This window comes from Dermacentor silvarum, chromosome 1, assembly GCF_013339745.2.
Source record: "Dermacentor silvarum isolate Dsil-2018 chromosome 1, BIME_Dsil_1.4, whole genome shotgun sequence".
Taxonomy (NCBI): Eukaryota; Metazoa; Arthropoda; class Arachnida; order Ixodida; family Ixodidae; genus Dermacentor; species Dermacentor silvarum.
This window is the reverse complement of record NC_051154.1, coordinates 33394864-33417831: the sequence shown is the minus strand read 5'-3', so window position 1 is coordinate 33417831 and position 22968 is coordinate 33394864. Positions and strand designations below refer to the sequence as shown.

Here is a 22968-nt window from a genome sequence, read left to right as displayed (position 1 = left end):
AATCAGATGTGGGGCCGCTCCACGCGCGCACTCGCTCCACCGCGAGGAGCGACGTCAAGGGGCCCGAGGCTCGTAAAGCAAAGCAGCTGACACAAAGGGGCCAGCCTTCCTAGAAGCCGAGCCGACGCAGGTGACAGGTCGGCCGAACAATGCGCGGCCGACGCGCTGCACGCCGCTCGATTGGCGTCAACCGCGAGCGACGTCGCGCGAAATGGCTCATTGTGCGCGCGCTCCCCGGAACCACAATGGCGCAGCCAATGAGTGGGACCCGGTCCGTAAACCGCCCCGCTTTCGGGCGAAATTCATCCCTCGAAGGCGCTAATCGCCGCTAAATGTCCCGCCGACTTCGCTAGCCTTGCTCGTATATCCCAACGATCGCGGGCGCTAGGGCTTCATGGTCAGTTGGCTCACGAATGCGTAAAAAGCTTCGCGGGCGCACGTCCACAATTTATCCTGCCTGGCTTGCATTTCGCCTAGCTGTTGAGTTTTAAATTTCGGCCTAGAAGGCTTGGCGCGCATGGTTGCGTGAGTGACACGCACCTGCGACGTCGATTCGCGCCTGTTCTGTAGCGCACACAATATTCGAATACTTGCCGCTTGTCCACTCAACGACTCTACGCCACACGGATTCGTCGGAGCCGCTGTCGTTGTTAGGGTGGCTTTGGGTGTGACGTGAAAGGCGTCGAACGGTGGATTAAGACAGATGGAATAATGAACGAAGCAAAAAAGCGAGAGGAAACACAACTACACGGCATGCCTTAATTCCAGCCCCCCCCCTGAAAATCAGGGCCCGTATTAACAAAATATACGTAAGCGCAATCCGCGATGGGCCATCGCCGCGGGAGCCATCTCGTTATTGTTCTGAACGCTATCATGATTGGCGGGAGCCAGAACGCCAGCCAAACAGGGAACTTTCTTACATAAGCGGTTTAGTGAATACGGGCCATGGGCACGTATTGTCATGCCTTGCACCCGTTTAACGCGCTCAGCACAGATTTCTTGCTTTTGTAACACATAAATGGCAGAGCAATTTGCAATTCTCAGCAACCGCATGAACCTGCTTCTTATATCGTTCGTGATCGAGTGTTATCCGCAAAGAGTAGATCAGGGCAGCGAATTTTTATAGATACTTTACAATTTAAAGGTGATTGAAAGCGTTCACTTTAAGCTTCATCGCATCATAGACATTTTACCAGCATTGATTACTTTTGCAAGGTGGCAGGGAAATTGTACCAGTTTATCGTGAGGCGCTATGGCTCCATTAGTGTTCACAGACACGTCCACGTAAATGCAAATCGCCATGCTCCAGGATACGAAAGTACTACGAACGAGAGGGCCCGTATTCACAAAGAGTTTCGTACGCAAGAGCCGTTCGTACGAACAGACGCTGACCAGCCATGGCGCTGATCAATCATGGTACTGTCATGATTGTCCCTGTGCGCTCGCGCAATTTTGATTCCTAAATAGCAACACTCTAAGGTCGCAGCCCTGTGTCACGTGTGTCAGTATTAAAGCTGAATCTGTTGAGTAGCAAAGATGTAAAACGTGGAAATGATATGCGCTTCTGCATCTTAGCTAAGGAAGTCGTTGAGAGATATGTGTGTCCAAAAGATATAAAGGGCAGGGGCCGAATTCGCAATGCTTTTCGTTCGCAAGTGCTCCTGGCCATTGGCCATCCGCCTTCGCTAATAGTATATCTCCAGCATCAGGAGTGGCTGGAATTTGCTCTAAGGATCAATTATAACGTAAGAAATATTTGTGAATACGGGCCATGCGTGTCGTATTCAGAGGGAGAGGGGAGGGAATATCAGTGCACCAGTGACATTCGACTTTTCAGTGGCATAACTTTGTTGCCTGGGCGTCTCTTCTGGGAGTTCTATTTCAAAGCATTTCCATGATGATCATTTATTGTGAGGGAAGACGTTACGGGTTTATGCACTTCGCGATGCACATTCGCGCACGAAAAAGTTACCTGTAGAAAAAAAAAAGCTTTTGTGTCATCTTTCTTATTGATAACAAAAAATTGATCCGTACCGACTTAGTGGTCATGGGTGCAAAAGAGTGGGGAATAAACACAAAAACCTAATGAATCTGAGGAAAGTTACTCTTTCGTCAAATCTGCTGATTTGGCAAGATACAAAAGTAAAAAAAAAAAAAGAGAGAGAGAGAGAGAACAACCGTACCATGAAACGTCTGTAAGTTCACTCGCGCGGTATTGAAGTGTTTTAATATTGCACACTAGTTCAAACTTATGGTTTGAAAATCGAGTGGCGTCAGTATCGAGTTTTCCCTAAATCGCTGTGAACATTCGTTCTGTGTTTGGTCTGACAAAGTTCTATTAGATTTGTGTATCCTGTGCAGTGAATGCATATTTTTTTCTAGACCTTTGCTATTCTCTGCATGCACTTGAGATGCTAGTCGATATTTTTCTTTTCCTCTTGTCATATTCCCACCCCACACCGCCAAGAGCAAGAACGTGTGTGTTGTCCGCCATAAAGGTGCGCAGGCGCAATCACCCGGCGCACGACCAAACGCAGTCGTGCATGAATGAACATATTCGCGATGCATGCAATCAAACCCTCACGCCTGCTTCCGGACTAACGATCGCATTGGCCGCATTCTGATATCGGCCGTCGAAGACCGCTGCAGGACGTCAGCGCTTCGGGCATGGAGCGCCTATATGCCATGCGGCGTGCTGCTTCTCGTGTTACGTCAGATGTCTGAACGTCCACTGAGCTCTGGCGAAAGCCCTTTATGGATGTCTCGGTTAGAACCCAGAAACTTTGTCTAAAACGTATAATTCTCATGAGGCCTTTCGGGTGTGTTGATCACGCAAGTGCCAGATTATCTGCATTTTTTGTGTAATTGAGTGGAAATATTATTTTGTCCTGCAAAAGAAGACAGGATTTTATATGGGCGGGTCAAACAAGTCGAGGAGGGAGACGTCACTGCGTCCCCGCTACCGAAATTCCACCTGAAGTGGCGGGTTGGCGCTATCTGCCATGGGAGATTCTTTAAAAAAAATCTTTATAGTGTAAAAAAGTATTTGGCGCTAGTCTCGGGATGTCTAATAAAGTAACATGCTTTGAGCCCTTTTCGATTCAACAATTGCGACAGGTGTGCTTAAAATAAAAATCTTATTGGAAATTTTAATTAATTAAGCACTTATTAGTGATTATTTCACAATATGTTGTGTATGCACTGATATAAGTTTTCAAAAATTCTCATTTCATGTCGAATAGCAAATTTTTACTTACTGGAAACAGTCGTTTAAGCCGGTGTAATGTGTCTCTGCAGCAATTGATTTCCTTTTTACTCCACCTCGTATCATCTGAGCCGGTATTCGCAAAAATGTACTTGCGCACTTGCGCAAGAACTTTTCCTAAGAGCACACGCCAGCCAATCGGGATGACAAACGTATAATTAGCGAAGGTGTCTGGCCAGTGTAAAGCAACACTCAAGAACGAAGAGCTTTGCGAGTTCGGCCCCTAAGGTTTCGTTTTACCATCAAGCAATTCATTGTCAAGAAAATACCGCCAACGAACCTTGATAACAATTCTGATATAATCCAAACAATTTCATCTATAATTTACAGGACTTTACGAGGAAGTCACGAAATAGTTAAATCGACCAAGGTTTTATCGCAACCATGTGAACACTAGGCTAGGCAACCTGTTCGGCCATCTGGAATGTGGTTTTACTTTCCGTGGGTTGCACTGAGCGTCAAAAAGTAAACGCGTGTCGAACATTTTCTGGAGTCCCTTAATCACCTGGCAGGCGTTTTTATGCGCATGTACAGTCATGCCGACGGGTCATACTTCCTGGACGAGCTGATTGCTTCCTTCAACCATTTCTTGCCCTGAACACCTGTCGAAAATCCAAGCAATCTCGCGCCGGCTGCTTATATAGTTTATGGCTGCGCACTCGGTTGCTATAATCGCGAAACCTTCATTATCATGGAACGTTTGTAGCGCCCATTCTTCAAGAGATTCGCAGCGAGGCAACGTGACCCTTAGCAACTTCTCTACGAGTTTCGTCAGCGATTGTATGCAAGGCTAGTTCACGGATTGCGTGTATACAAGAGTGTGTAGGATGTGTTAACAAATACACATTGTCACGTAACCGATCGGTTCACATGCAACCTTGCCTTCGGGAAATCTGGAAGCATTTAAGACCTAAAAGAGCAGGTCACAGAGCACGAATACAAAACAAGAAAGAAAAAAAAAAAAAAAAAAGCTTTAGTGGCCTGACCGAAGAGTACGGATAACTCAGTCCATTTGGAACGTTTTATTCGCAAGGTAGGTACTGAATGATACTAAATCATCAGATTCAACGTCTTAAAGCTAGATTCGAGTCATGAGTGACCGTAGTGGAGGCATGTGGATTAATTTTGACCATGCAGTGTTCTTTAACGTGCACATAAGTACACGTAAACGGACATTTTCGAATACAGCCGGCAGCAAATTGAGGCCACTGTGATTGAGAATTGAGCCAGCGGCCATGTGCTTAGCTGCATAACGCCCGAGACAATGAGCCACTATGGCAGGCGGATAGGGAACGAGCAGCTGGAAAAGTATCGAAGCTGCGAATATGGCTGGTGCATTGAGACACTCAGCGGTTTGTGATGCTCTTGTCGTATTTGTGGAAATCGTCTTAATTTTGTCTTTCCTAGAGAGAGGGAGCACGGAAATCCTGGTTTCAAGGTTTGCATTATTGATGCAAATACAACTTAATAAATGTCATATATGATCAGAATTCGTAGACCCAAGGAGGAAATTTCTGAGTGGCCTACAAGGCTGCATGTTCGCTCTTGCTTCTTTTCGAGAAATCGCGGATCGCTCTGGAAAGAAGCTTCTGTTGTGAAATATGTATATATACATAGCTTTCGGAGCCTATCACACGGAAGAATGATCAGAGGTATTATCAGAGTCGTGCCTTAACATAGTACTTCCAGAACTGAAGTAGACTGGCCCACTTGGTGTACTTTTTTTTTTTTTTGTCGGGCAAACCAACCCTTGCGGCCAATGAACAGACGGGCCACTGCGCAGAGTAAGCTTCGCCGCAGAGGTACTGAGAGGCAACGATTGCTGGGGGTCGGCCGGGAAAGAGCGATCAACTGGTACTTCACAAAATTTTCTAAATCGGGCAACTTCTTATTTTTTCATTTGTGGTAAATTGAAGTGAGCGTGAATGTAACTAACACGGAATACTAAAGCAGGCGAAAATTCCACAGTAAGATATATCATAAGACGGTTGCCAAATGCCCGCGGAAATGTTTAAAATGTTACTCAATATGCAACTTTAACAGCATTGACTGCAAGCTTTTCATCAATAATCGCCAAGTACAGCGACAGGGTTTAGATAACTGATGAAAATCCGTGGCACGTAGTTTCATCTTAAGGGCGGAAGACGTCCTTGGATCTCCTCTGTTCGCGTCAAAATCATCTACAGATTTAATGTAAAGAAACTCATGTGGTATAGCAACTCCAAGATTTTCACATGGAGCAAAGGAGCAATTCCTAAAATGACTGCTATGGGAATACAGGATGTGATACTATGATCACCTAATGGCCTTCGTAGACCTACAAAAACGGTTGTAGCCTGAATTGGTGTTCATTGTACTGCACGTGATACCCCTCTCTCTTTCTCACTTTATCTTTCTCCCTCCCCAGTTTTCCGGTGTAGGGTAGCAAACCGGATTTCCCCATGCCTTTCTCCTTTCGTCTCCTTCCCTCTCAACACGGTAGGTAGAGCGGATGGCGATGGCGCCGGCGCGGCGAGGCCTTGGACGTCACAGACGCGGCATTCCCTTCGTGTATTCCTCGTCGGGCAATAAAGACAGGCATGATGTGGCACGCAGTATTGCTCTATTGTGAGACAAAGACTGAAAGAGATTTACTCCCAAGGAAAATGAGATGGATGAAAAGTAGTAATATGCTTGTGTGTGGTGCGCGCGCTTTGCGTTCATGTGTGCGCGCATGCATGTGTCAGTGTGTTCGGTGTGCGTGGGTTTGTGGCTCTTTGTTTACGTGACATGAATGGCGGGCTTGAATTCTTTGCGGCGCACGCAATTTGATCAGCTAACCGACCGCAAGCGAGTAACGACGGCACGATAGAAAGAGAGTGCCTCCAACCTCAGCCCTTCTACTTGCACCTGTGTCGCTCCGTTCACTGTATCTGCGGCAGGCAAGCCGTTGTGCTCAGCAACGGCGGGAAGAAACGCGCAGATCTCGATAGTTTGGCTGTGCCTGTTTATCTCGCCTCTTAAACGCGTGCAATATATCCAAATAATTTATTTCATAGGTTTAAAGAGACGTGCAGAGAACTGCCTCCAGGTAAAGTGAAGCAGAAAGAGATTAGCAGGATATAGAATGCTGTGTTGGCATGGACATGTGCGTGCTTTAGCGCACACATTCGCCATCAACAGTGCGTAGTCGCCTGGCGAGCGTTGCAACTAAATCTCTGGAGCTTTCAACCGGCTGCCAGCGTCTACAGTTTGTGTGATCCACCAACGTAACGCATTCTTTTTTTTTTTTCGTGACGCGAACACGAAAAATAAACAAATATGATTCGGACGTGCATAGTGCATAGACCATGCGTGTGCAGCGTCGAGTATGTGGGACGCCCTTCCGTAACTATAGCTCAGTGCCTTAAAGCAAAAGCACGTCTCGGAAACACCAACTAAAAAAGTTAACTAACAAATTACCAGGATGTTCGCACTGGAAACCGATGTAAAGCCTCATTTATTTTTGTTTTCGTCTATTATATAAGGTTTCTTTGAAGCGTTGTACTAATGGCCACGCACATCGACTCATTACATGTCTGCTTTTTTCTAAATTTTTGTTTTGTCGTTTACAGTAGAACTCAACAATGATGCAGAGAATAAACCCCGCCAAAGGCCATAAATCTTCAAGGAATAAGATCCTTATAAAAAGCTGTTGTGGTTCACTTTGTTTGCAATGTGTTTATTGGTGACGTTACCATTGTGGAGCAAAGGCGAATGTTTGCTGCCTGAGTTTCGGCAGCCTCATGCGCCCAAAAAGCTAATAATAAATCATTAATCAATGCGCTGCACTGCTTGCTTGTTTCAGATCTCGCAGCTCGCATCTGGGCTACGTGAGTAAGCATTGTACTTTTCACTCCTCACTCAAGGGAACTGACATGTTTACAAGGACGAAAAAAGCTAATATTTTGAAAATCGTCCAAAAACTAAACCAGTTACGCTGGTTTATAGTGACGTTTCTAGGGGGGGAGGTGCGCATAACTAACGGGAGTCGGCTGGGCGCAAATGGCCCATACCACAATTTCGCCATTAATGAGTTAGAGCTATCTGCTAGTCTACGTAATCGGAGATATTTACCCGCGGGGAATATTTTACGTCGCTTGTGAACATGTTAACACTGCCGCGCGTGTTCTACTCGTGTGCGCTCCGGATACGTTGGCTGTGTTTAAACGTGTGCGGTACTTACGCACCTTTGAACAGTTAATAAATCTGTGCTCAGAATTTATTGCTTGCAGGACATTACAGTTACCTCTTGTTCACGTTACCGCATAGCTGTGCCCCAGTGTGAGATGTACAGGCTTCTTCGCGATAAACGAAGATGCCAAGGATGTCTTGAGCAAAGCCGTCATTTTGGCGACGGGAGAAAACAGTGGACATCTGTAGGGCTATTTCAGCGGCGTGAGATGACCGAGCAGAGTCAAAACCAGCCAGTATAGTGAAGCACAAGGCGCACAATTTATATAAGCGAGGACACTTCCACGCAAGCCTTGCTCGAGTATTTTTACGCACCATCGAGGCGGAAGAGGTTTGGTCGAATCGCAGCCTTTTCCACCCCATCTAAGTTCCGTGTTTTAAATGTAGAAAGATTTATGCTCTCTTTGCTGGCACTCTTAATTGTTTGCATCGTCATTAGCATAGCAAATCTCCAGTCTCCATAGGGCTGGAAAAGCGGTAAACTTACACAGATGGTGTGGTACGAACAATAGATGTTCCATGCCAGTATATGGGCGCGAATTATAAAATTAAATGACAACTGCGTGCCGTAGGTATCAAATATTCCCCAATGTAATTGTATTCAAGAAAACGCATTTATTTCGTACAAACTCACGCGGTGATCGAGGGAGCGTGGCTTTATGATTCCGCTGGCGAGCGCGCTCTTCGTTGACCGAAAGCGTCAGCGATGAGTGGAAGAAAATCACTTCAACTGATATCATGCTCGTGCTCGACGACCTCTTAGACAGTAAGACAATTTCTGGGATTGATATATACAGCTCATCAAGGCGATGGTGGACGAACAACAGGGTGTACAGTGTCGCGTAATGTCAAAATTCGAAAAGCGTCATTTCGATGTAAAATTTTTTAGTGGATCAGACAGCGTGAGTCGGTTTGTTAGTGTTAACGACAGTACTATACTCTGTCTAGCACGCCTGTTAAAAAATACATTCTCGCTTTAGTAAACGTAGAAATCAGGCCCGTAGCCAGGAATTTTTTTCTGGGGAGGGGAAGGGGGGCACTTGCTGAAGGCCTGGACTATTTGAGGAAAGCACCAAGGCGTGAGGATATATGGGACAACGTCAGATAAAAACCGACTCCACAAAGACAGTTCATAATTCGTCACACTGAATAGATACGGTGTTATTTTGAGGTTGTGTGCAGCATAATTGTTGCCATAAATTAGTACATGTACATTTTGTCAGTAAAAAAAAAAAAGAAAAACAATTATGTCTTCATTCACTCTTGCGGTTTGTCTGCGTTCACCAAAGCCCTTTCTCTCAAGTACGTTGGAAAGATAATTGTACATTACTTTCGTGGTGCGAATTGTGACATCTTTTCGCGACATTCCGCTGATGCTTGCACAATCCTTGCTCCAGAAAAACATCGTACCACTTTCAGTGGAGTGGTCACACACTGAAAGGGAGTGTCTATAGCAGTACTTTTGTCCAGAGAGCGAATGCGTGTTCGTAGGTCTTATGGACAATGTGTTTGCATTCATGGAAGTGTCATCCGTGTGTCGAACACTGGCCGTCGCACCGGATGTCTATCGAATCAATTGCTGCATGTATATACGATGCGTGGGTGGACACGGCCGCTTTTTAAGCCACCAGTGGAGTCGGTGAACGGGTGCGCGACCGCTTAAAAGATTTCGATCGTGTTCCCAGACACAACGCGGCTGTAACTGTGTACACGGCGATGCCGCCGCTGGAACAACATAATGAACATAAAGAACACAAAGAATGTGGCCGCCTTGCCACAATTCTATGTGCTTCTCTGTGCTTTTTTTTTTTTTTTTTTTTGAGCACGTATGGTCACATTGCGTAAGAACTTATAATTCTATACAAGAGTGACGGCACTGCGGAATTTATTAGCACACGACGAAAAAACATGCCACTGTCTGCTTTGAAGGACTTGATATGACCGATTAGAAAGGTGAACTTTTCCCGTTTGCATATACTTCAACCTATTCTGGTCTTCCCATTCAGAACATCTTTCCGATGACCAAGGAAAACTTGTTAATAACAACATTGCATCAATGTTTTCAGTGCTTTGCGTCAGGGCTTTCGGTAACTCAAGAAAGAAAAGATTTGAAGTGATATGGCTCCGCTCACTAAAGGAGCTAAAGAAGTTTGTTTCGGGGCCCGTTGAAAGGTCAGTAAAGCAACCAAAAGTACTGACTGGTCATTGATGAACTGTGGTGACAACGAAACAGTACACAGAAAGAGCACTGGAATCGACGAGAGCAGCATACATGCATACAGCATTCCTTCCCCTTACTTTCGTTTACATTTGATGTAGTTCAGTGCTCTTCATTCGCACATTGCGAATCGATGGGATTTAACGACCCAAAGATGAACTTGGGCTACGACTAGGGTTGGACTTCTTGGTTTCAACAAGGCTGATTCTTGGGCCTAGTTGGTACGGTTTCTTCATCTTGGCAAAGCTTTTAGCGCAATTCAAAAAAAAAAAAAAAAAAAAGACAGGGACGTGACAGAGACACAGGACAGCGCTATACACCTAAAGATAAAATTTTAAAATCACTCATATCTGAGAGAAAAAAAAAAAAACATACGTTCGGGGCACTTTTGACTTCGAAGTAATGCCTCTGGTTGGTGGCAATGCTGCGATATAATTGCGATTATCATGCATGCGAGCGCGAAAAGCCACTGTGTTGTATTTCATTTTTATGACTGCATTCGTGGAGGTGCAAATTGATGGCAATTACGATGTCGACGACATCGAAGAGATTCTCGCAAGTGACAAAAAAGTAGAAGTAAAAAGAACCAGCTTATTTATTCATTAAATTTTAGCAATGCTTTCTTTTTTATTCGATTAAATGCGATTCTCGATATGGAAGGCTCTTGCACTCCCCGCTTATTGTGATAGGCCAAAGTTGTGCAGACACTGGCTTCCTGTCGTTGTGCCCGACGGGGCCACATCAAGCGCCGCGAAAATAACTTAGAAAGCGCTGGGTACCGCTCAAACACAAATTGTTTGGCTACACGCAAATCAAAGCATTTCGCATGCAAGGGCTCCTCTGTGTCATTCCTTTGTTCTGCAGAAGATGCGCTTAAGACAAAAGAAAATACGTTCGTGTGCGGTTCATTGAGTGGGTGGCGTCTTCTTACATGGTCTAGACTTCTAGAATCTAGACTTCTTACATGGTCTTACAGTTCCGCGGAGGATATGTAGCGCCAGTGACATCGACGTGATCGCCCTAGGAAAGAAGACGAGATCACAGGTGATGCCACGAGCGGCACGGAAGCTTAGTTGGTTGGGAACCGAAGAAATAAAAGATCAGTCGAGTTTGAGCTCCGTGCTGGATAGCATGTTTTGAGGCAACAACAACAACAACAACAACAACAACAACAACAACAACAACAACAACAACAACAACAACAACAACAACAACAACAACAACAACAACAACAACAACAACAACAACAACAACAACAACAACAACAACAACAACAACAACAACAACAACGTTTTGTTGTCTCTCTCTCTCACGTGCTCCACAGATATCGCAGAACTTTGTTTCCGTGAAGCTTCACTTACCGTGAGAACAATATACTTCCGGCCGCAGTCAGTGTATACGTAACGCGTAACGACGTTCTCCTCTGCTGGCCTTTTTGTCGGTGCGCTATGGCTCGTCACATCTCCGCGCGGCGAGGTCGCCCGAAACTTGTTCAATAAATCAAAACGATTCCTATAAAGCCACGTCCAACATACGTGCTTGTTCTCATAAACTGCAGATGGGCTAGTCATAAGTCGTGATATGCGTAAAGTGTGCTGCCGGTCATCGCCAGTGCATTCTTACAGTGCAGTGAGAATGCACAGATTTCTTTTCAGAAAAGCCGGCAAAAGTAGCGGCGGACCGGCCTCACAGTCTAACTTGCGGAGTTCATTATCAACTCATTTCAAGGCTAGAGCACAGCCCTCACACGAAATGACTTGGGCATCGGTATCGTGATGGTATACACGCCGTGATGGGATCCGTTGGACGGATCACTACGGCGCGCGCACGTCCGCGCAGCCCGGCGTGGTTGCGCGCCGAAGGCGAGAAATGTAAACAAGAGAGGAGAATAGGCCCCGACAAGATGACGGAGTAACGCTAATTTCCGGCGTCAATGAGCTTCACAAAGAGTGACGTCAGGGCTTCTCCTCAGTTTTTCCTTCTTCCATGGGTGTACCCAATTGATCTTTTATGAAGTCGACTGTTATTGCATCTTCACCATCCGCAAAAGGGTGTGCAGAAGAAGGGGGCATATAATGGACAAGGTTAGGTTCGAGGAGGCGAAAGGTGCCACTGGGTTTAGTGTTAGCACTGGTCACGCATCGCCTCAGTACACCGCCTCAGTACTCCTACATGAGAATGCCTATTTCTTGAGACAGTAAATTATTTGAAGAGTGACGACATTAATGCCCGATTTACCCCACATAGGACCTGTGCCTCCCCATTTCTAAATAAAGGACTTTCATTCATTCAATCTCCATCCGCTTTTCCCGCGAACCTGTCCTTGCAAGGGTCTTTAAACCTGTTCGTTGGTTACTAATGGAACTTTTGTTCTGTCTTCGTCACTACCTCCAATTACGGTTACGTAGCTATTCTGGGTACTGTACCGTTGAGTATAAAATTCTTCTGCTGTCGGTATTATATCATCGATACTGCTGATGACATTGTCCTGCTTATCCTTGATTGTATACATTTTGTTCCTTCAAATGCGAAGTTTCCTTCTCACTGATTCCATTCTTCTCCCATTTTTTACTGCACTCTTTCTGATGTTATGAGCGAAACCTCCCTGCCTTTCTCATCTCATTTCTCTCTCTCACTTTGATGTTATAATTTTGAATGTCACCTGTTTTCTTCTTGTTCGTCAGCTTTGACAGTTCAGTTAATTCGAACTGATCTCTGGGGTTGGACACTTTTATGGTCTGTCCTTTCGCTATTAGGTACTTTGTTATACTTGAGAGAGCTAGCTTGTGTGCTGCCTTGGTGCCTTACGTGCAGCTTCGATAGCGGCCTCTCAAATAATTTTAGTTAAGTTATTAATTATTATTTCTATGCTATTCTCATTTTAGTGATCCAAAACCTCATACTTGCTTGCGAGCACAAGTCTGAGCTCATTCGCTTTCCACCCCAGTAGCTAGTAGGTTGGCCTGTTTCTTGAAGACCAATTTTCCTCTTTCTTCAAGTTGACAGCAATCTCAGACATCACTAACATTTGATCATTGCTCTTTACCCTACTTAACACTTCATTCTGCGCAATGCTGGGGTCAGAACCTTGTTTCGCACATGTGCTTTTCCAGGTCTAGTTCCTGTTATTGCGCTTCTGGAAGAATGTATTATTTATTCGCAATTGATTACTTTCTTTAAACTCTATCAACATATCTCCTCTATTGAAGTCGTGCGAACACGCTGTGGATGATAGTTTTCATTTACAGATTTCGGGGCTAGTTTTAGCTGGTTTCCCTTTTTCGGTTTCAACCAGTGTCCCTGCTCCAGGGGCTGAAATGTTGCAGCAGAAGGCCTGAGGCTACGCAGAAGAAGCCAGGTAGTGCCGTACATGCACAAGACTGCCCGCAAACTGAAAAAAAAAAAAGGTTACAAACAGGCACGATATACTGCCAGTGGATGTTTCAACACCGAATAAGCTGGGGAGGCTTTGCCCGCATTTCGTCTCGAAACGCTAAGCTCCCATGCGAAAACAAGCCCGCCTGGTGATTTCTGTGTTGGATCGCGGGCGTTATCTACGAAGTTCCTGTTAGCTGTGGTAAAGTGTACATAGGCCAAACCGGCCGCTGTGTTAATGAACGCATAAGGGAACATACTTTATCGATTAAGAATAGAGTGGGATCACACCTGCCCATCCACTGTGCTTCGTGCGGTTCCGTACCGTAGTTTTGGGGCACGCGTGTGATAGGAAGAAGCCAGGGTGTATTGGCCCGAGAGTTGCTGGAAGCCTGTATTACATAATGAAAAAATTATCATGGCATTAGTGTATCTTCCACACAAGAATGAATGTCGGTTTTAAGATAGTGCCCTCTGATAGCTTGTCCGCGCATTTCGCTGAGCTCAAATATTGGGTGAATTGTACCCTGAAATAAATTTACTTGCAAGTTCGCGCTCTTTCTGTCTCCTACTTTTTTCTTGGTGTTTTTTTGTTTGTTTGTTTTTACCTTGCGACACAGTACCTCAAATAGCTATGCACCAACTCGCCCAACATAGGACTCTGCTCAAAGGTGTAGTTGCATAATGCTGGCGCCAGGGAGGCCAATTTCTGTTCTGGTGAAGGAATGTCAAATTGAAGTTCAATGAGGGTTTCTAATTTGGTTTACCTATGCTGATATAGGCGCACTTACACTTGGAACTTTTTTGTCGCATTCAGGCACCACTTCATGCCTGAAAAATGTACTGGCCTGGATGAACTTGGTACCTTGAGTTTAAGAACTCGATGGTCTACCTCGACTCCACGCTGCCACTTTGCGTGGTAGAATTCTCACCGGCGTCGATTTACGCTTCTCCAAATGTGATTTATTCGTAAACGATCATTCATTTATTTATTCATTCATTGCCCTTAAATACCCAAAGAGGTACTCGGACTATGCTAGACATCGTTGTGGAGGGCTCCGGATTAATTTTGGCCACCAGGGGTTCTTCAGCGTCAATATATATATATATATATATATATATATATATAATATATATATATATATATATATATATATATATATATATATGAGTACACGAGCGTTTTGTGCATTTCGCCTCCGTCAAAATGTGGCCGCCGCGGCCGTGAATTGAACCCGCGACCTCGTGCTCAGACCGCAGACGCCATAGCCACTGAGCCACCGCGGTGGGTAAACGATCAACAATATTCTCACAAATCTAAATGCGACTAATACGAATTGCAGGAGCCCAGCGCAATGTTCGATAGCCTGACAAAAGAACGAGAATTCGTTGTTAGCAGTCAGCTTTTAAAATCTGTGCATCAGTACGTTTCTCTATGCCGATTGGTCAGAGCCTGGGAACGGGATAATGAGCAGGAAATCTACAGAGTAATAAATAGGTTGGAGCACGTATTGTCTATTGGAATTACGGAATGGGTGCCAAGGTAAGGGAAGGGCGGCAGAGTGACTGAGTGGTGTGATAAAATTAGGAAATTTGCAGGCACAGGATCGAGTCAGCTGTTCCAAGACAGGGGTGATTAGAGATCGCTGCGAGAGGTCCTGCAGTGGACATAAACTAGGATGATGATGATGATGAATACGAATCCTTAGTGTCGCCTTGAATGCTATGCGTATGTGTCGCAAATTCCATATACAAGCTCTCGGTCATGCAAGCGAGATTGATAAATTAATATTGAAATAATCTAAGAGCGAACAGTTGCGTTGAAAATACGTACATGAGCCATTATTATCTTACCAGTGTGTTAATATTTGCCTGCGCGTTTGTAATGCTGTTTTCTGTTGATACTGGAGCAGTTTGAGCTAGCTGTTTCTGTATACTTGGATCATCCCGCGCTGTTTCTTGTTTGGAACGTAAAACCCCAAATTTTTTTTTTCGCTATATCTTGAAGATGGATAAATCTGTATGGTCTTACCCTCCCATAGTCATTTAGTCACCCTTGCGTAAGCCTGCGCGAAACATGTCGCGTGTAGATGCAGTGCGTGCGGAAAAGCCGCGTTTGATATGATTGCGCATTGTGAGTGTGCAAGAAAAGAAGGTCGCGTGCCTTCCACGAATACAGGGCTTGACCCCCCCCCCCCCCCCCTCGCCTCTATTAGTTGTTCTGTTACGATTGATTTTCCTTGCGCAGCTTTGAAGTCCGCGCCGTCCCAACCTCTGATGTAATTCTGACCTTATAAGTTAATTATTAAATTCTGGGGTTTTACGTGCCAAAAACACGATCTGATTATGAGGCACGCCGTAGTGGGGGACTCCAGAATAATTTTGACCACCTGGGGTTCGTTAACGTTCACCCAAAGCACGGCACATTTGCATTTCGCTCCTATCGAAATGCGGCCGCAGCGGCCGGGATTTGATGCCGTGAGCTCGTGCTTATAATTCTGATCTCGATTGGCTTGCATCGAGTAAGGTGATGTCGGCCGCGCGCCATATTTCTTCACGCCCTGATAATAATGCGTCCAACATCGCTGGCACCTACTTGTTAGTAGGAACCCTTTTTCGAGAACGTGGGCCCTGACATCGCTGGAAAGCCGGTAGCTGTGGCAGTCGTTTTTCCTATGAAGTGATTCATTCATGATACAACAACGCGCTTCGAGCCTTAGCGAAAAATGTACAGGCCGATGCGCGCGTGGCCAGAGCTATTGAAGATCTATGTCGTGCGACTACAACGGGGAGGACAATAGTCGCTTTCCTGTGTGTTCCAGTTCCGGGGATGCTCCCTTCGAAGAGCCGAGTGGAATCCGGTCACATGCCTTGCTGCCTATAAGTATAGCTTTGACAAAGGGTACACGTGCCCGGCAGACAAGTACGCGCAGGGCGCGCGACCTGAGCGCATCCCGGCGGAGTTCGTTGCCTCTTGAGGAGGCGCAAGCGCACCCGTCCAAGTTTGTTTATAGCGGCAACGGGCGTGTGGGCGCGTCACGCGCGTATCGCTCGTCCATCATGCGCGTGCCGCTACGGCCAATTTATCCTCTCAATAGCAAACCGCGCTGGTGCGTCGAACGAGTGAGCGTACGCGCCTTATTGTAGAGTTCCAACGGCGGCCATTCAGTTTGCGCGGCCTCGCCTTTGTTTCGCGCTGTTTACTGCTCACGCTGCAGCCTGTCGCTATCGTCGACATCATCCTGTAAAAGATGGTGGCGGTAAATCAGCAAGAAGCTTGGCTCCGTTGCGGCGCATCGCGACTCGCCAACGAGTTGCAGGAAACAGCTTGAATCGTCGCTTCGCGGCACGGCTGAATGACGCCTGAGCCACGGGCGTGTGTGAAAAGCTAGGAACGTGACAGGCGACGCTAGAGTCGTTCTGCGTTTTCCCAGCCCTTCCCACGTGAACTAGCAAGCGTTTCAGAGCAAACATCGACATGGCAATGTGTGGCAGTAACCCACGTACGCTTCAGCATGCGTTTCTGCGCGCCCATGCCAGAAACCGTATGTGACATGAGAAGAGACCGATCAGCAGACACGAGATCAGAAAAAAAAAGAGAGAAAAAAGAAAAAGACAGAGAGAGGAAGACTCCCGGGGCGTGTTTCTTGCCTATTCTGGAACATGTATTTACTACGTAAGTATGTTTCTCTATGGACGCCCTAGCAGGGATCATTGTGTATCCACGTGCGACAGACTGCCCATTTTCCTCTTGCGTCTACACGGACACGTAAACTGTCTTGTACCCAGCGTTTCCTCCCTTTTAACAATTTCAATCTTTCCTAATCTGTTACGCTTGTATCCCGCTGCGTGACAAGACATTTAATTGCTGTTGCGCCTCGAATGCCGCGATTCGCTGGCGTTCCCTTCCAAAATAATTCGAGCTGTGCTAGGCAATTGTACGACGCCAAAAAAGCCCCTATCAGCCAGAAAAGATGCAATAACAAAAGACGGGTGGCGGCTCTGCTTTCAAAAAGTTTCCATGCCAGCTCGTTGTGACGTCATGGATCTTCATGGTGTCTCCTCGAGCCGAGCTAATTTTTCATCGGTTATTGTGAACTATATTATATTCTAAAAGAGCTAAAGACGGAACTTGGCAAGCTTAAAGAACTGCTACTGAGCCGTAACAGCCCAAATGCGAAACAAAGTTACTTTGAAATCCCTGACGTCATACTGACGTACACTGGCACTATAGTGTTTCGGCGTGAAATTGAAGAAGTTGAACTTTGACCTTCATATTCTCTCGTAATAAGCAATATATTACCACGAAATTAACGAATATATTGTCTTGAAAGAATGTTCTATTAGCCTAAGCTGATTTGGTGTTTCGCCTTGTCCATGTAACGCTCTCTTGAATTAATACCTACGGAAGTGTCGTGAATGCGACTAGCTAGAGGAATTAAGAAAACTTGGAAGAGGGGCGGCGGGGGAGGGGCTCGATATTTAGTCGAGTAGCCACCATAATCAACAAGCACTGAAGTCGAAAGAGAGAAAGAGATGAGGAAGGCAGTGATGTTAACCAGTCAAGAGTCCCGTTGGCTATAGCCTACGCTGGAGGAAGGGAGAAGGGGAAGAGAAAGAAGGGAGAGGTACAGAGGGTGGGAGGTACGGAGACGTGCACGGACCGTACTGCAGAGTCAAAGGCGCTCCTACAAACCAGACGCGCTCAGAAAGCACAAAAGTGCCTTCACTGCCTTCTGAGCCGATAATCAGTGGGGACGGTGTTCTAGTATAGTCTGTTCACTCAGAGGACGACTATCTAGTTTCCTGAATGCGTTGATCATCGATTGTCTTTCTGCTTCAAATTGAGGACAGCGGCACAATAAGTGACCAATGTTCTCCTCGCATCCGCAGACATCACATGCAGGACTGTCAGCCATTCCAATTAGTGCTGAATAAGCTTTCGTAATGGCAACTCCCAACCACAACCGACACAGAAGAAACGCCTCGCATCGGTGCAGTCCGGCCCGAGGTCCGAGTTGTAGCGAAGGGCTTAGTCTGTGCAGTCTGGTGCGCCTTGTATGTGCAGTATTCCACTCGGCTAACGAAAGTGTGTGCTAGAATGCGAAGCTGTCTCGCAGCGTTGGTTCTTGAGAGAGGAATGGGGAGGATCAAAAGCATATACAAGGTGCGGCAGGTATTTGAGAACAAACGCATGAGTTAAGGAAACAGTCAGTCTCCTTTGAGAGGGAACCAATGTATTTGAACCAGATTTGATAGAAAGGTCACCAAGTCCCTTTTACTAAATTTCGTTCAATAAATCTGCCATAATTTCGAATCACTGCCTCAATTCGGCTCCGAAAGCATCTACAGGCCTTAATAAGGTGCTCCTTATGAATGTTGATAATCGTGTCCACAACGGCTGCCTTCAAGGAGACCTTGGTGCTGTGAGGTTGTTTGTTCGACTCCCTTTGAGCAATGCCCCCTGCATAATAGCTCATGTCAGGAAAGTTAGCGGGTCACACGTTCGGAGTGATCTGGTCGTGAAAATTTTCAGGCAGCCACTTTTGCGCTTCAATGCATAAAGCAACGTTTTGTTAAGAAAGTAACTATAACGGCAATGCAAAGTCCGGGAATTAATATCTCGAAACTGGTGTCATCCTGAGTTCCAAGTGGATCGTTCCAAGTGGATCCTCCTTGCGACCTCTAAGGCTGGAATTTGTATATTGCAATATGGCCCATAAGGTAATTAGTTAAAGACTTAATTAGTGATTGTTTGTTACTTAGTCGATTATGCATTTCATTTTTTTTTGCAAGTAATGTGCGCCTCTTCGAGTATGTGCGCCTCTTCGAGCTCATGAACTAGAATTGTTCTACCGGCCACAGGCAACTTTAAAAAATTTTTGAAAGTGTTCGCTGAAGCACCCGGTATATGTTACGCTGATATCACCGGCTCCGGAGAGGGCATCATTGACGTAGTTAACAAGTGTATAATAACAAGTGGTTAACAAGTGTATCAAGGACAGAATGCACGAAAGTGTGAGATGGCCATTAAAACTTCACCTCGGCCTGTATTCACAAAACGTTCTCTTACACCAAATCTGTTTGTAAGAACACATGCCAGCCAAACCTGTGAATTCTGACCCTGCGTCCAAATTCACAAAGCTTTTAGTCCGTAAGGGATTTCTGCCATTGGTTGGCCGCCTTGGCTAATGATATGTCCAGCATCAGGATTGGCTGAAATTTGCTATTACGAACAATGCTAGCGTAAGATCTCTTTGTGAATTCGGCTCCTGCTTCTTTGACAGCGAGGAAGAATTAGGATCACTCCCAAAGGAGTGAAGTTGCCGAGCGTAGCGGAAGCTGTGAGGATTTCAGTGTGCGGAGCTGTTGTCATTGTGTTATGGCAATCACCATCCTAATATCCCGATAAACTGTGGCAGAGCACTTCATATCTAGTCGCACACTATCGGCGTCGATGACGGTAACCAGATTTCCACTGATAATTCTATACTCATTGTCAAAAGCAACCTTACCTTCTGTACCACATTTCGTCAATGCTGACGAACAAACAGTGAAAAATAAAAGCCATGAAAGGCATTAGAAAAATTGCTACGACGTTCCAAGTTAAGGTATCGAAGTTACGAGGCTATCTAACAGACGCAACGTATACTGCGGAGCGCATTGATCCGAGACTAAAACCAGGAAAAATGAGGCTCTTCCATTCGTCTTTTTCGCACGCGCAGCTCTGCGCAGCCGCTCTTGTATGCGCAAGAAAACAGTAGAGGCGCGCACGGTGCGCGTTTTTTGTCGCTCTTCGCCGCATTGGCAGCTTTCACTTTCAGATCGGACCGTGCTGCCATATTTTAAACAGACCGAGCTTCGAGTTCGTGCTCTGAGGATTGCAAGCAATAATAGCATCGAAAAAAAGAAAAAAAAGAAAGAAGGAATGGAAAAGAAACCAGGTAGAAGAGAGAGAGAGACCAGGCCGGAGCTTTCGCTTGCTCACCCATTTTCTGTTCAATTTTTCTAGTGTTTCCTGACTGAGAAAAAGAAAAGGAAAAACTTACGCGCTGACAGCACGTCGGGCAGCTCACCTCCCCTCACCTTTTTAATGCCGGGTCCGTTCAGTAACGTCATAATGATTCGCTTCTCTCCGAAGCGTGCAACACTTGCGCCTCGACGAAGGCCTAGAGACTGGTCTTTATTCTTCTTTTTCTATTTTTTTTAACGTTTCCTAGCCGCGCACTAGTAAAGGAAGCTAGAAAACGCTCAAAATTTACAGCAAAAGAAGTAAAAGAGGTGCATTTGAAGCCTATTGCTTCTCACACGCGGATATAAACATTCATACGTCTCCCATACCTTTGCGGGCGTCGCTGAGGAACGACGAGCGCCTTTTCCTCTTGCGCGCATGCATGTGTACATGCAGCCAGAAACAAAACAACGGGAGGCGACGACGCGAAGGGCCATCATTCATGGCTTTCACGGTGTTGGGTATAGCAGCAATCGGCTGATATCGAGGCTGATATCGCTCATGTGGAAGAGCTCATGTCATCACGCGCCTCTGCGCGCTCGTTTCGTATGCGTCATACAGAATACAGAATGTTTTTTTTTTCTTTTGTTTTAATTTCCAACAAGAATGTTGGAAAACTGAATGTTCCAACACAATGTATTTATTTTCCATTCCGAATAGCCTTGCCTCCATCTTCAGTACAAAAAAAAAAAAAAAAAAAAAAGAGGCGGAAAGCCAGAAGTAAAAAAAGAAGAAAAAGAGAGAAAAGCAGAAAAAAAAAAGAAACAGACACACCTTGGCTTTTTTTTTTTAACGATTAGCATGTCTGTTGTCTTCGTGTCTTTCCACACAGTCAGTTGTATAACAATCGTCCTTGCCCACGCTAACAGTGCGCGAGTAAAGTGCGCTCACGATCGACTTCAATGCTGTTTGCGTTCGGTGCCCACACAGTGGGTGCACACAAGCGCCACCAGTGTTGTAAAGAACGCGTCTTACCAAGACATGACATTATCTTTACGTCCTATGCCGGGTCGCGCAAAAAGAAGCAAGAAATTTTAGGGTGATTTGATTTCTGAACCAAAGTAAGTTACCGCAGAAGCGGCGGCCGCGGAGTGCCATAGGAACAACGAAAGTAGTTACAAATAGGCTTCCCAACCTGGGCGAAAAGCTTTCTGAATTCGGCCCCTGATGTTAGTCGCGATGGCGGGTTTTTGGTTGCAATAAGATATTAGTTCAGTTTTTATTTTTTTCTGATGCAAACACTTTCTAAAGTTTAATGAATGAAAGGCCTTTCAAGCACGTGTGAGTCGTATTGAGATTAGTACGAGAAACATGTACTGACATAGTGATGTAATGTATGCCCCCGCGATAATCGTTGTATTTAAAATTTAGACGATCACTGAGCCGTCCGTTTTCAAGACAAGTCTTAGCACGTCACTGACGGCGGCTTGAAAACGCTTTTCCACTCGAATCTTCGCGAACAAACTGTGAAATCAAACGCAATATAAACGCCCCTGTTGCCTGCGCAGTTTCCCATGATGCACTGTGAAAGTATGCTCAAAATCCCTTATTACTTTGAAGTACGTCAAGGAGTGCCTTTGTAAACCATGCTTTTTGTTTCATCTTCCATTGTGGCTTTCGAAAGCAAGGAGGTTATCGACGACGAAAGCTGCTTTCACTACGTCTGGCTCACATAGCTTCGTAACACGAGGCGAATGACGAACACTGGCAAATCACCACAAAAGAAAGAAGAGAGAGAGAGAAAAATGTCCTTGTATCTGGCACCTTAAGAGGACAGGTACGCGCTTAGAAACAAAGCGTTTCCCGATACTGTATGTCAACGGGGGACAAAAAAGTAAACTACTCCAGCTGCTCGTATATAGTTATTTGTGACACCGCTACGGAGAGATTCCGTGACAACTTCTGAATCTCTCTCCCCGCTACCTGTCATTCTTCTCGTTTCCCTTTCTAAGGCTTTTCTTTTTTTTTTCTTGAACCTGTGAACAGTATTGAACGAAAAAGAGTGCACCAGTAGCATCTTGGTGAGGGCTAGTTGCTTCATCTTTAGAACTATGCTCAAACGGCACGACTAAAACAAGGACACAGAGAGAAATAAGTACCACAACACAAGCGCTGAGTGCCAACTGAATTTTTATTTGAAGAACGCCAACCTTTATATATTCAGTCCAGAATAGGCAAGCGCACACAAATACATGTACTATGACCAAAAAAGTTTACGGAGCAAGGGATCTCAGAAAATGCTAAATATCCGAGCAGCCTTTAAAAGTAGCCAGTAAAACCGTACATCACAATGTTGTTCGCATATACCAGTAGAGGCTGGAAATGGGAATACCAGGCGGCGTTTTGAGGCTGCGGAGATATTCAGCTTTTTGTCAGATTCCTTGGTCCGTATATAAACTTTTTTTAGTCGATAGTACCTGACACACTCATAGACAATCATGCAAAAAATGCTATTTCTTTTATGATAACGCAAGAGACGGTACGTTTACACAGCTATCTCCAGCCTTTCTAATACAAAATGCATCTATTCTGCTAAGTTAGTAGACACGCCTGTAACACATGTGTTCAGGTACGTTGAGGATTACTTAACTTTTATGAAGAACGACGCATGTAAGCATTTTCATGGCGCGGTCGAAGAAGTTTTGGACATGTTAGTCAACTCATCGGGAGGACTCAAGTTCCCATTTGAACTTGCGAAAAATGTTCACATTCAATTTCATGACATTAAATTTCTACTTTTTTTTTTCGAATGCGCATGTATGCTGGGCGTAGCAGCCCAGCTAGGTCAAAGGAAACCACGTTGCCCTATGACAGCGCGAACTCTAAATTGATTAAGAGTGGCATATAGCGGCGACGTGTATTAAGGCAGCATTGAAGAAGTGTATG

The 22968-nt window shown here is 45.4% G+C and overlaps 1 protein-coding gene across 2 annotated transcripts in view; it reads left to right on the top strand.

Moving 5' to 3' along the window:
- The window catches only part of LOC119459477 (uncharacterized), a 57920-nt gene that overhangs the window by 880 nt on the left and 34072 nt on the right, over positions 1-22968 (top strand). The window contains exon 2 of one of the 2 annotated variants that reach the window (XM_037721239.2): positions 7092-7116. In XM_037721239.2, the coding sequence (XP_037577167.1) occupies positions 7092-7116 (25 nt within the window). Of the gene's footprint in view, positions 1-7091; positions 7121-22968 lie in introns of both variants that reach the window. The other variant, XM_037721242.2, reaches the window with a different exon arrangement.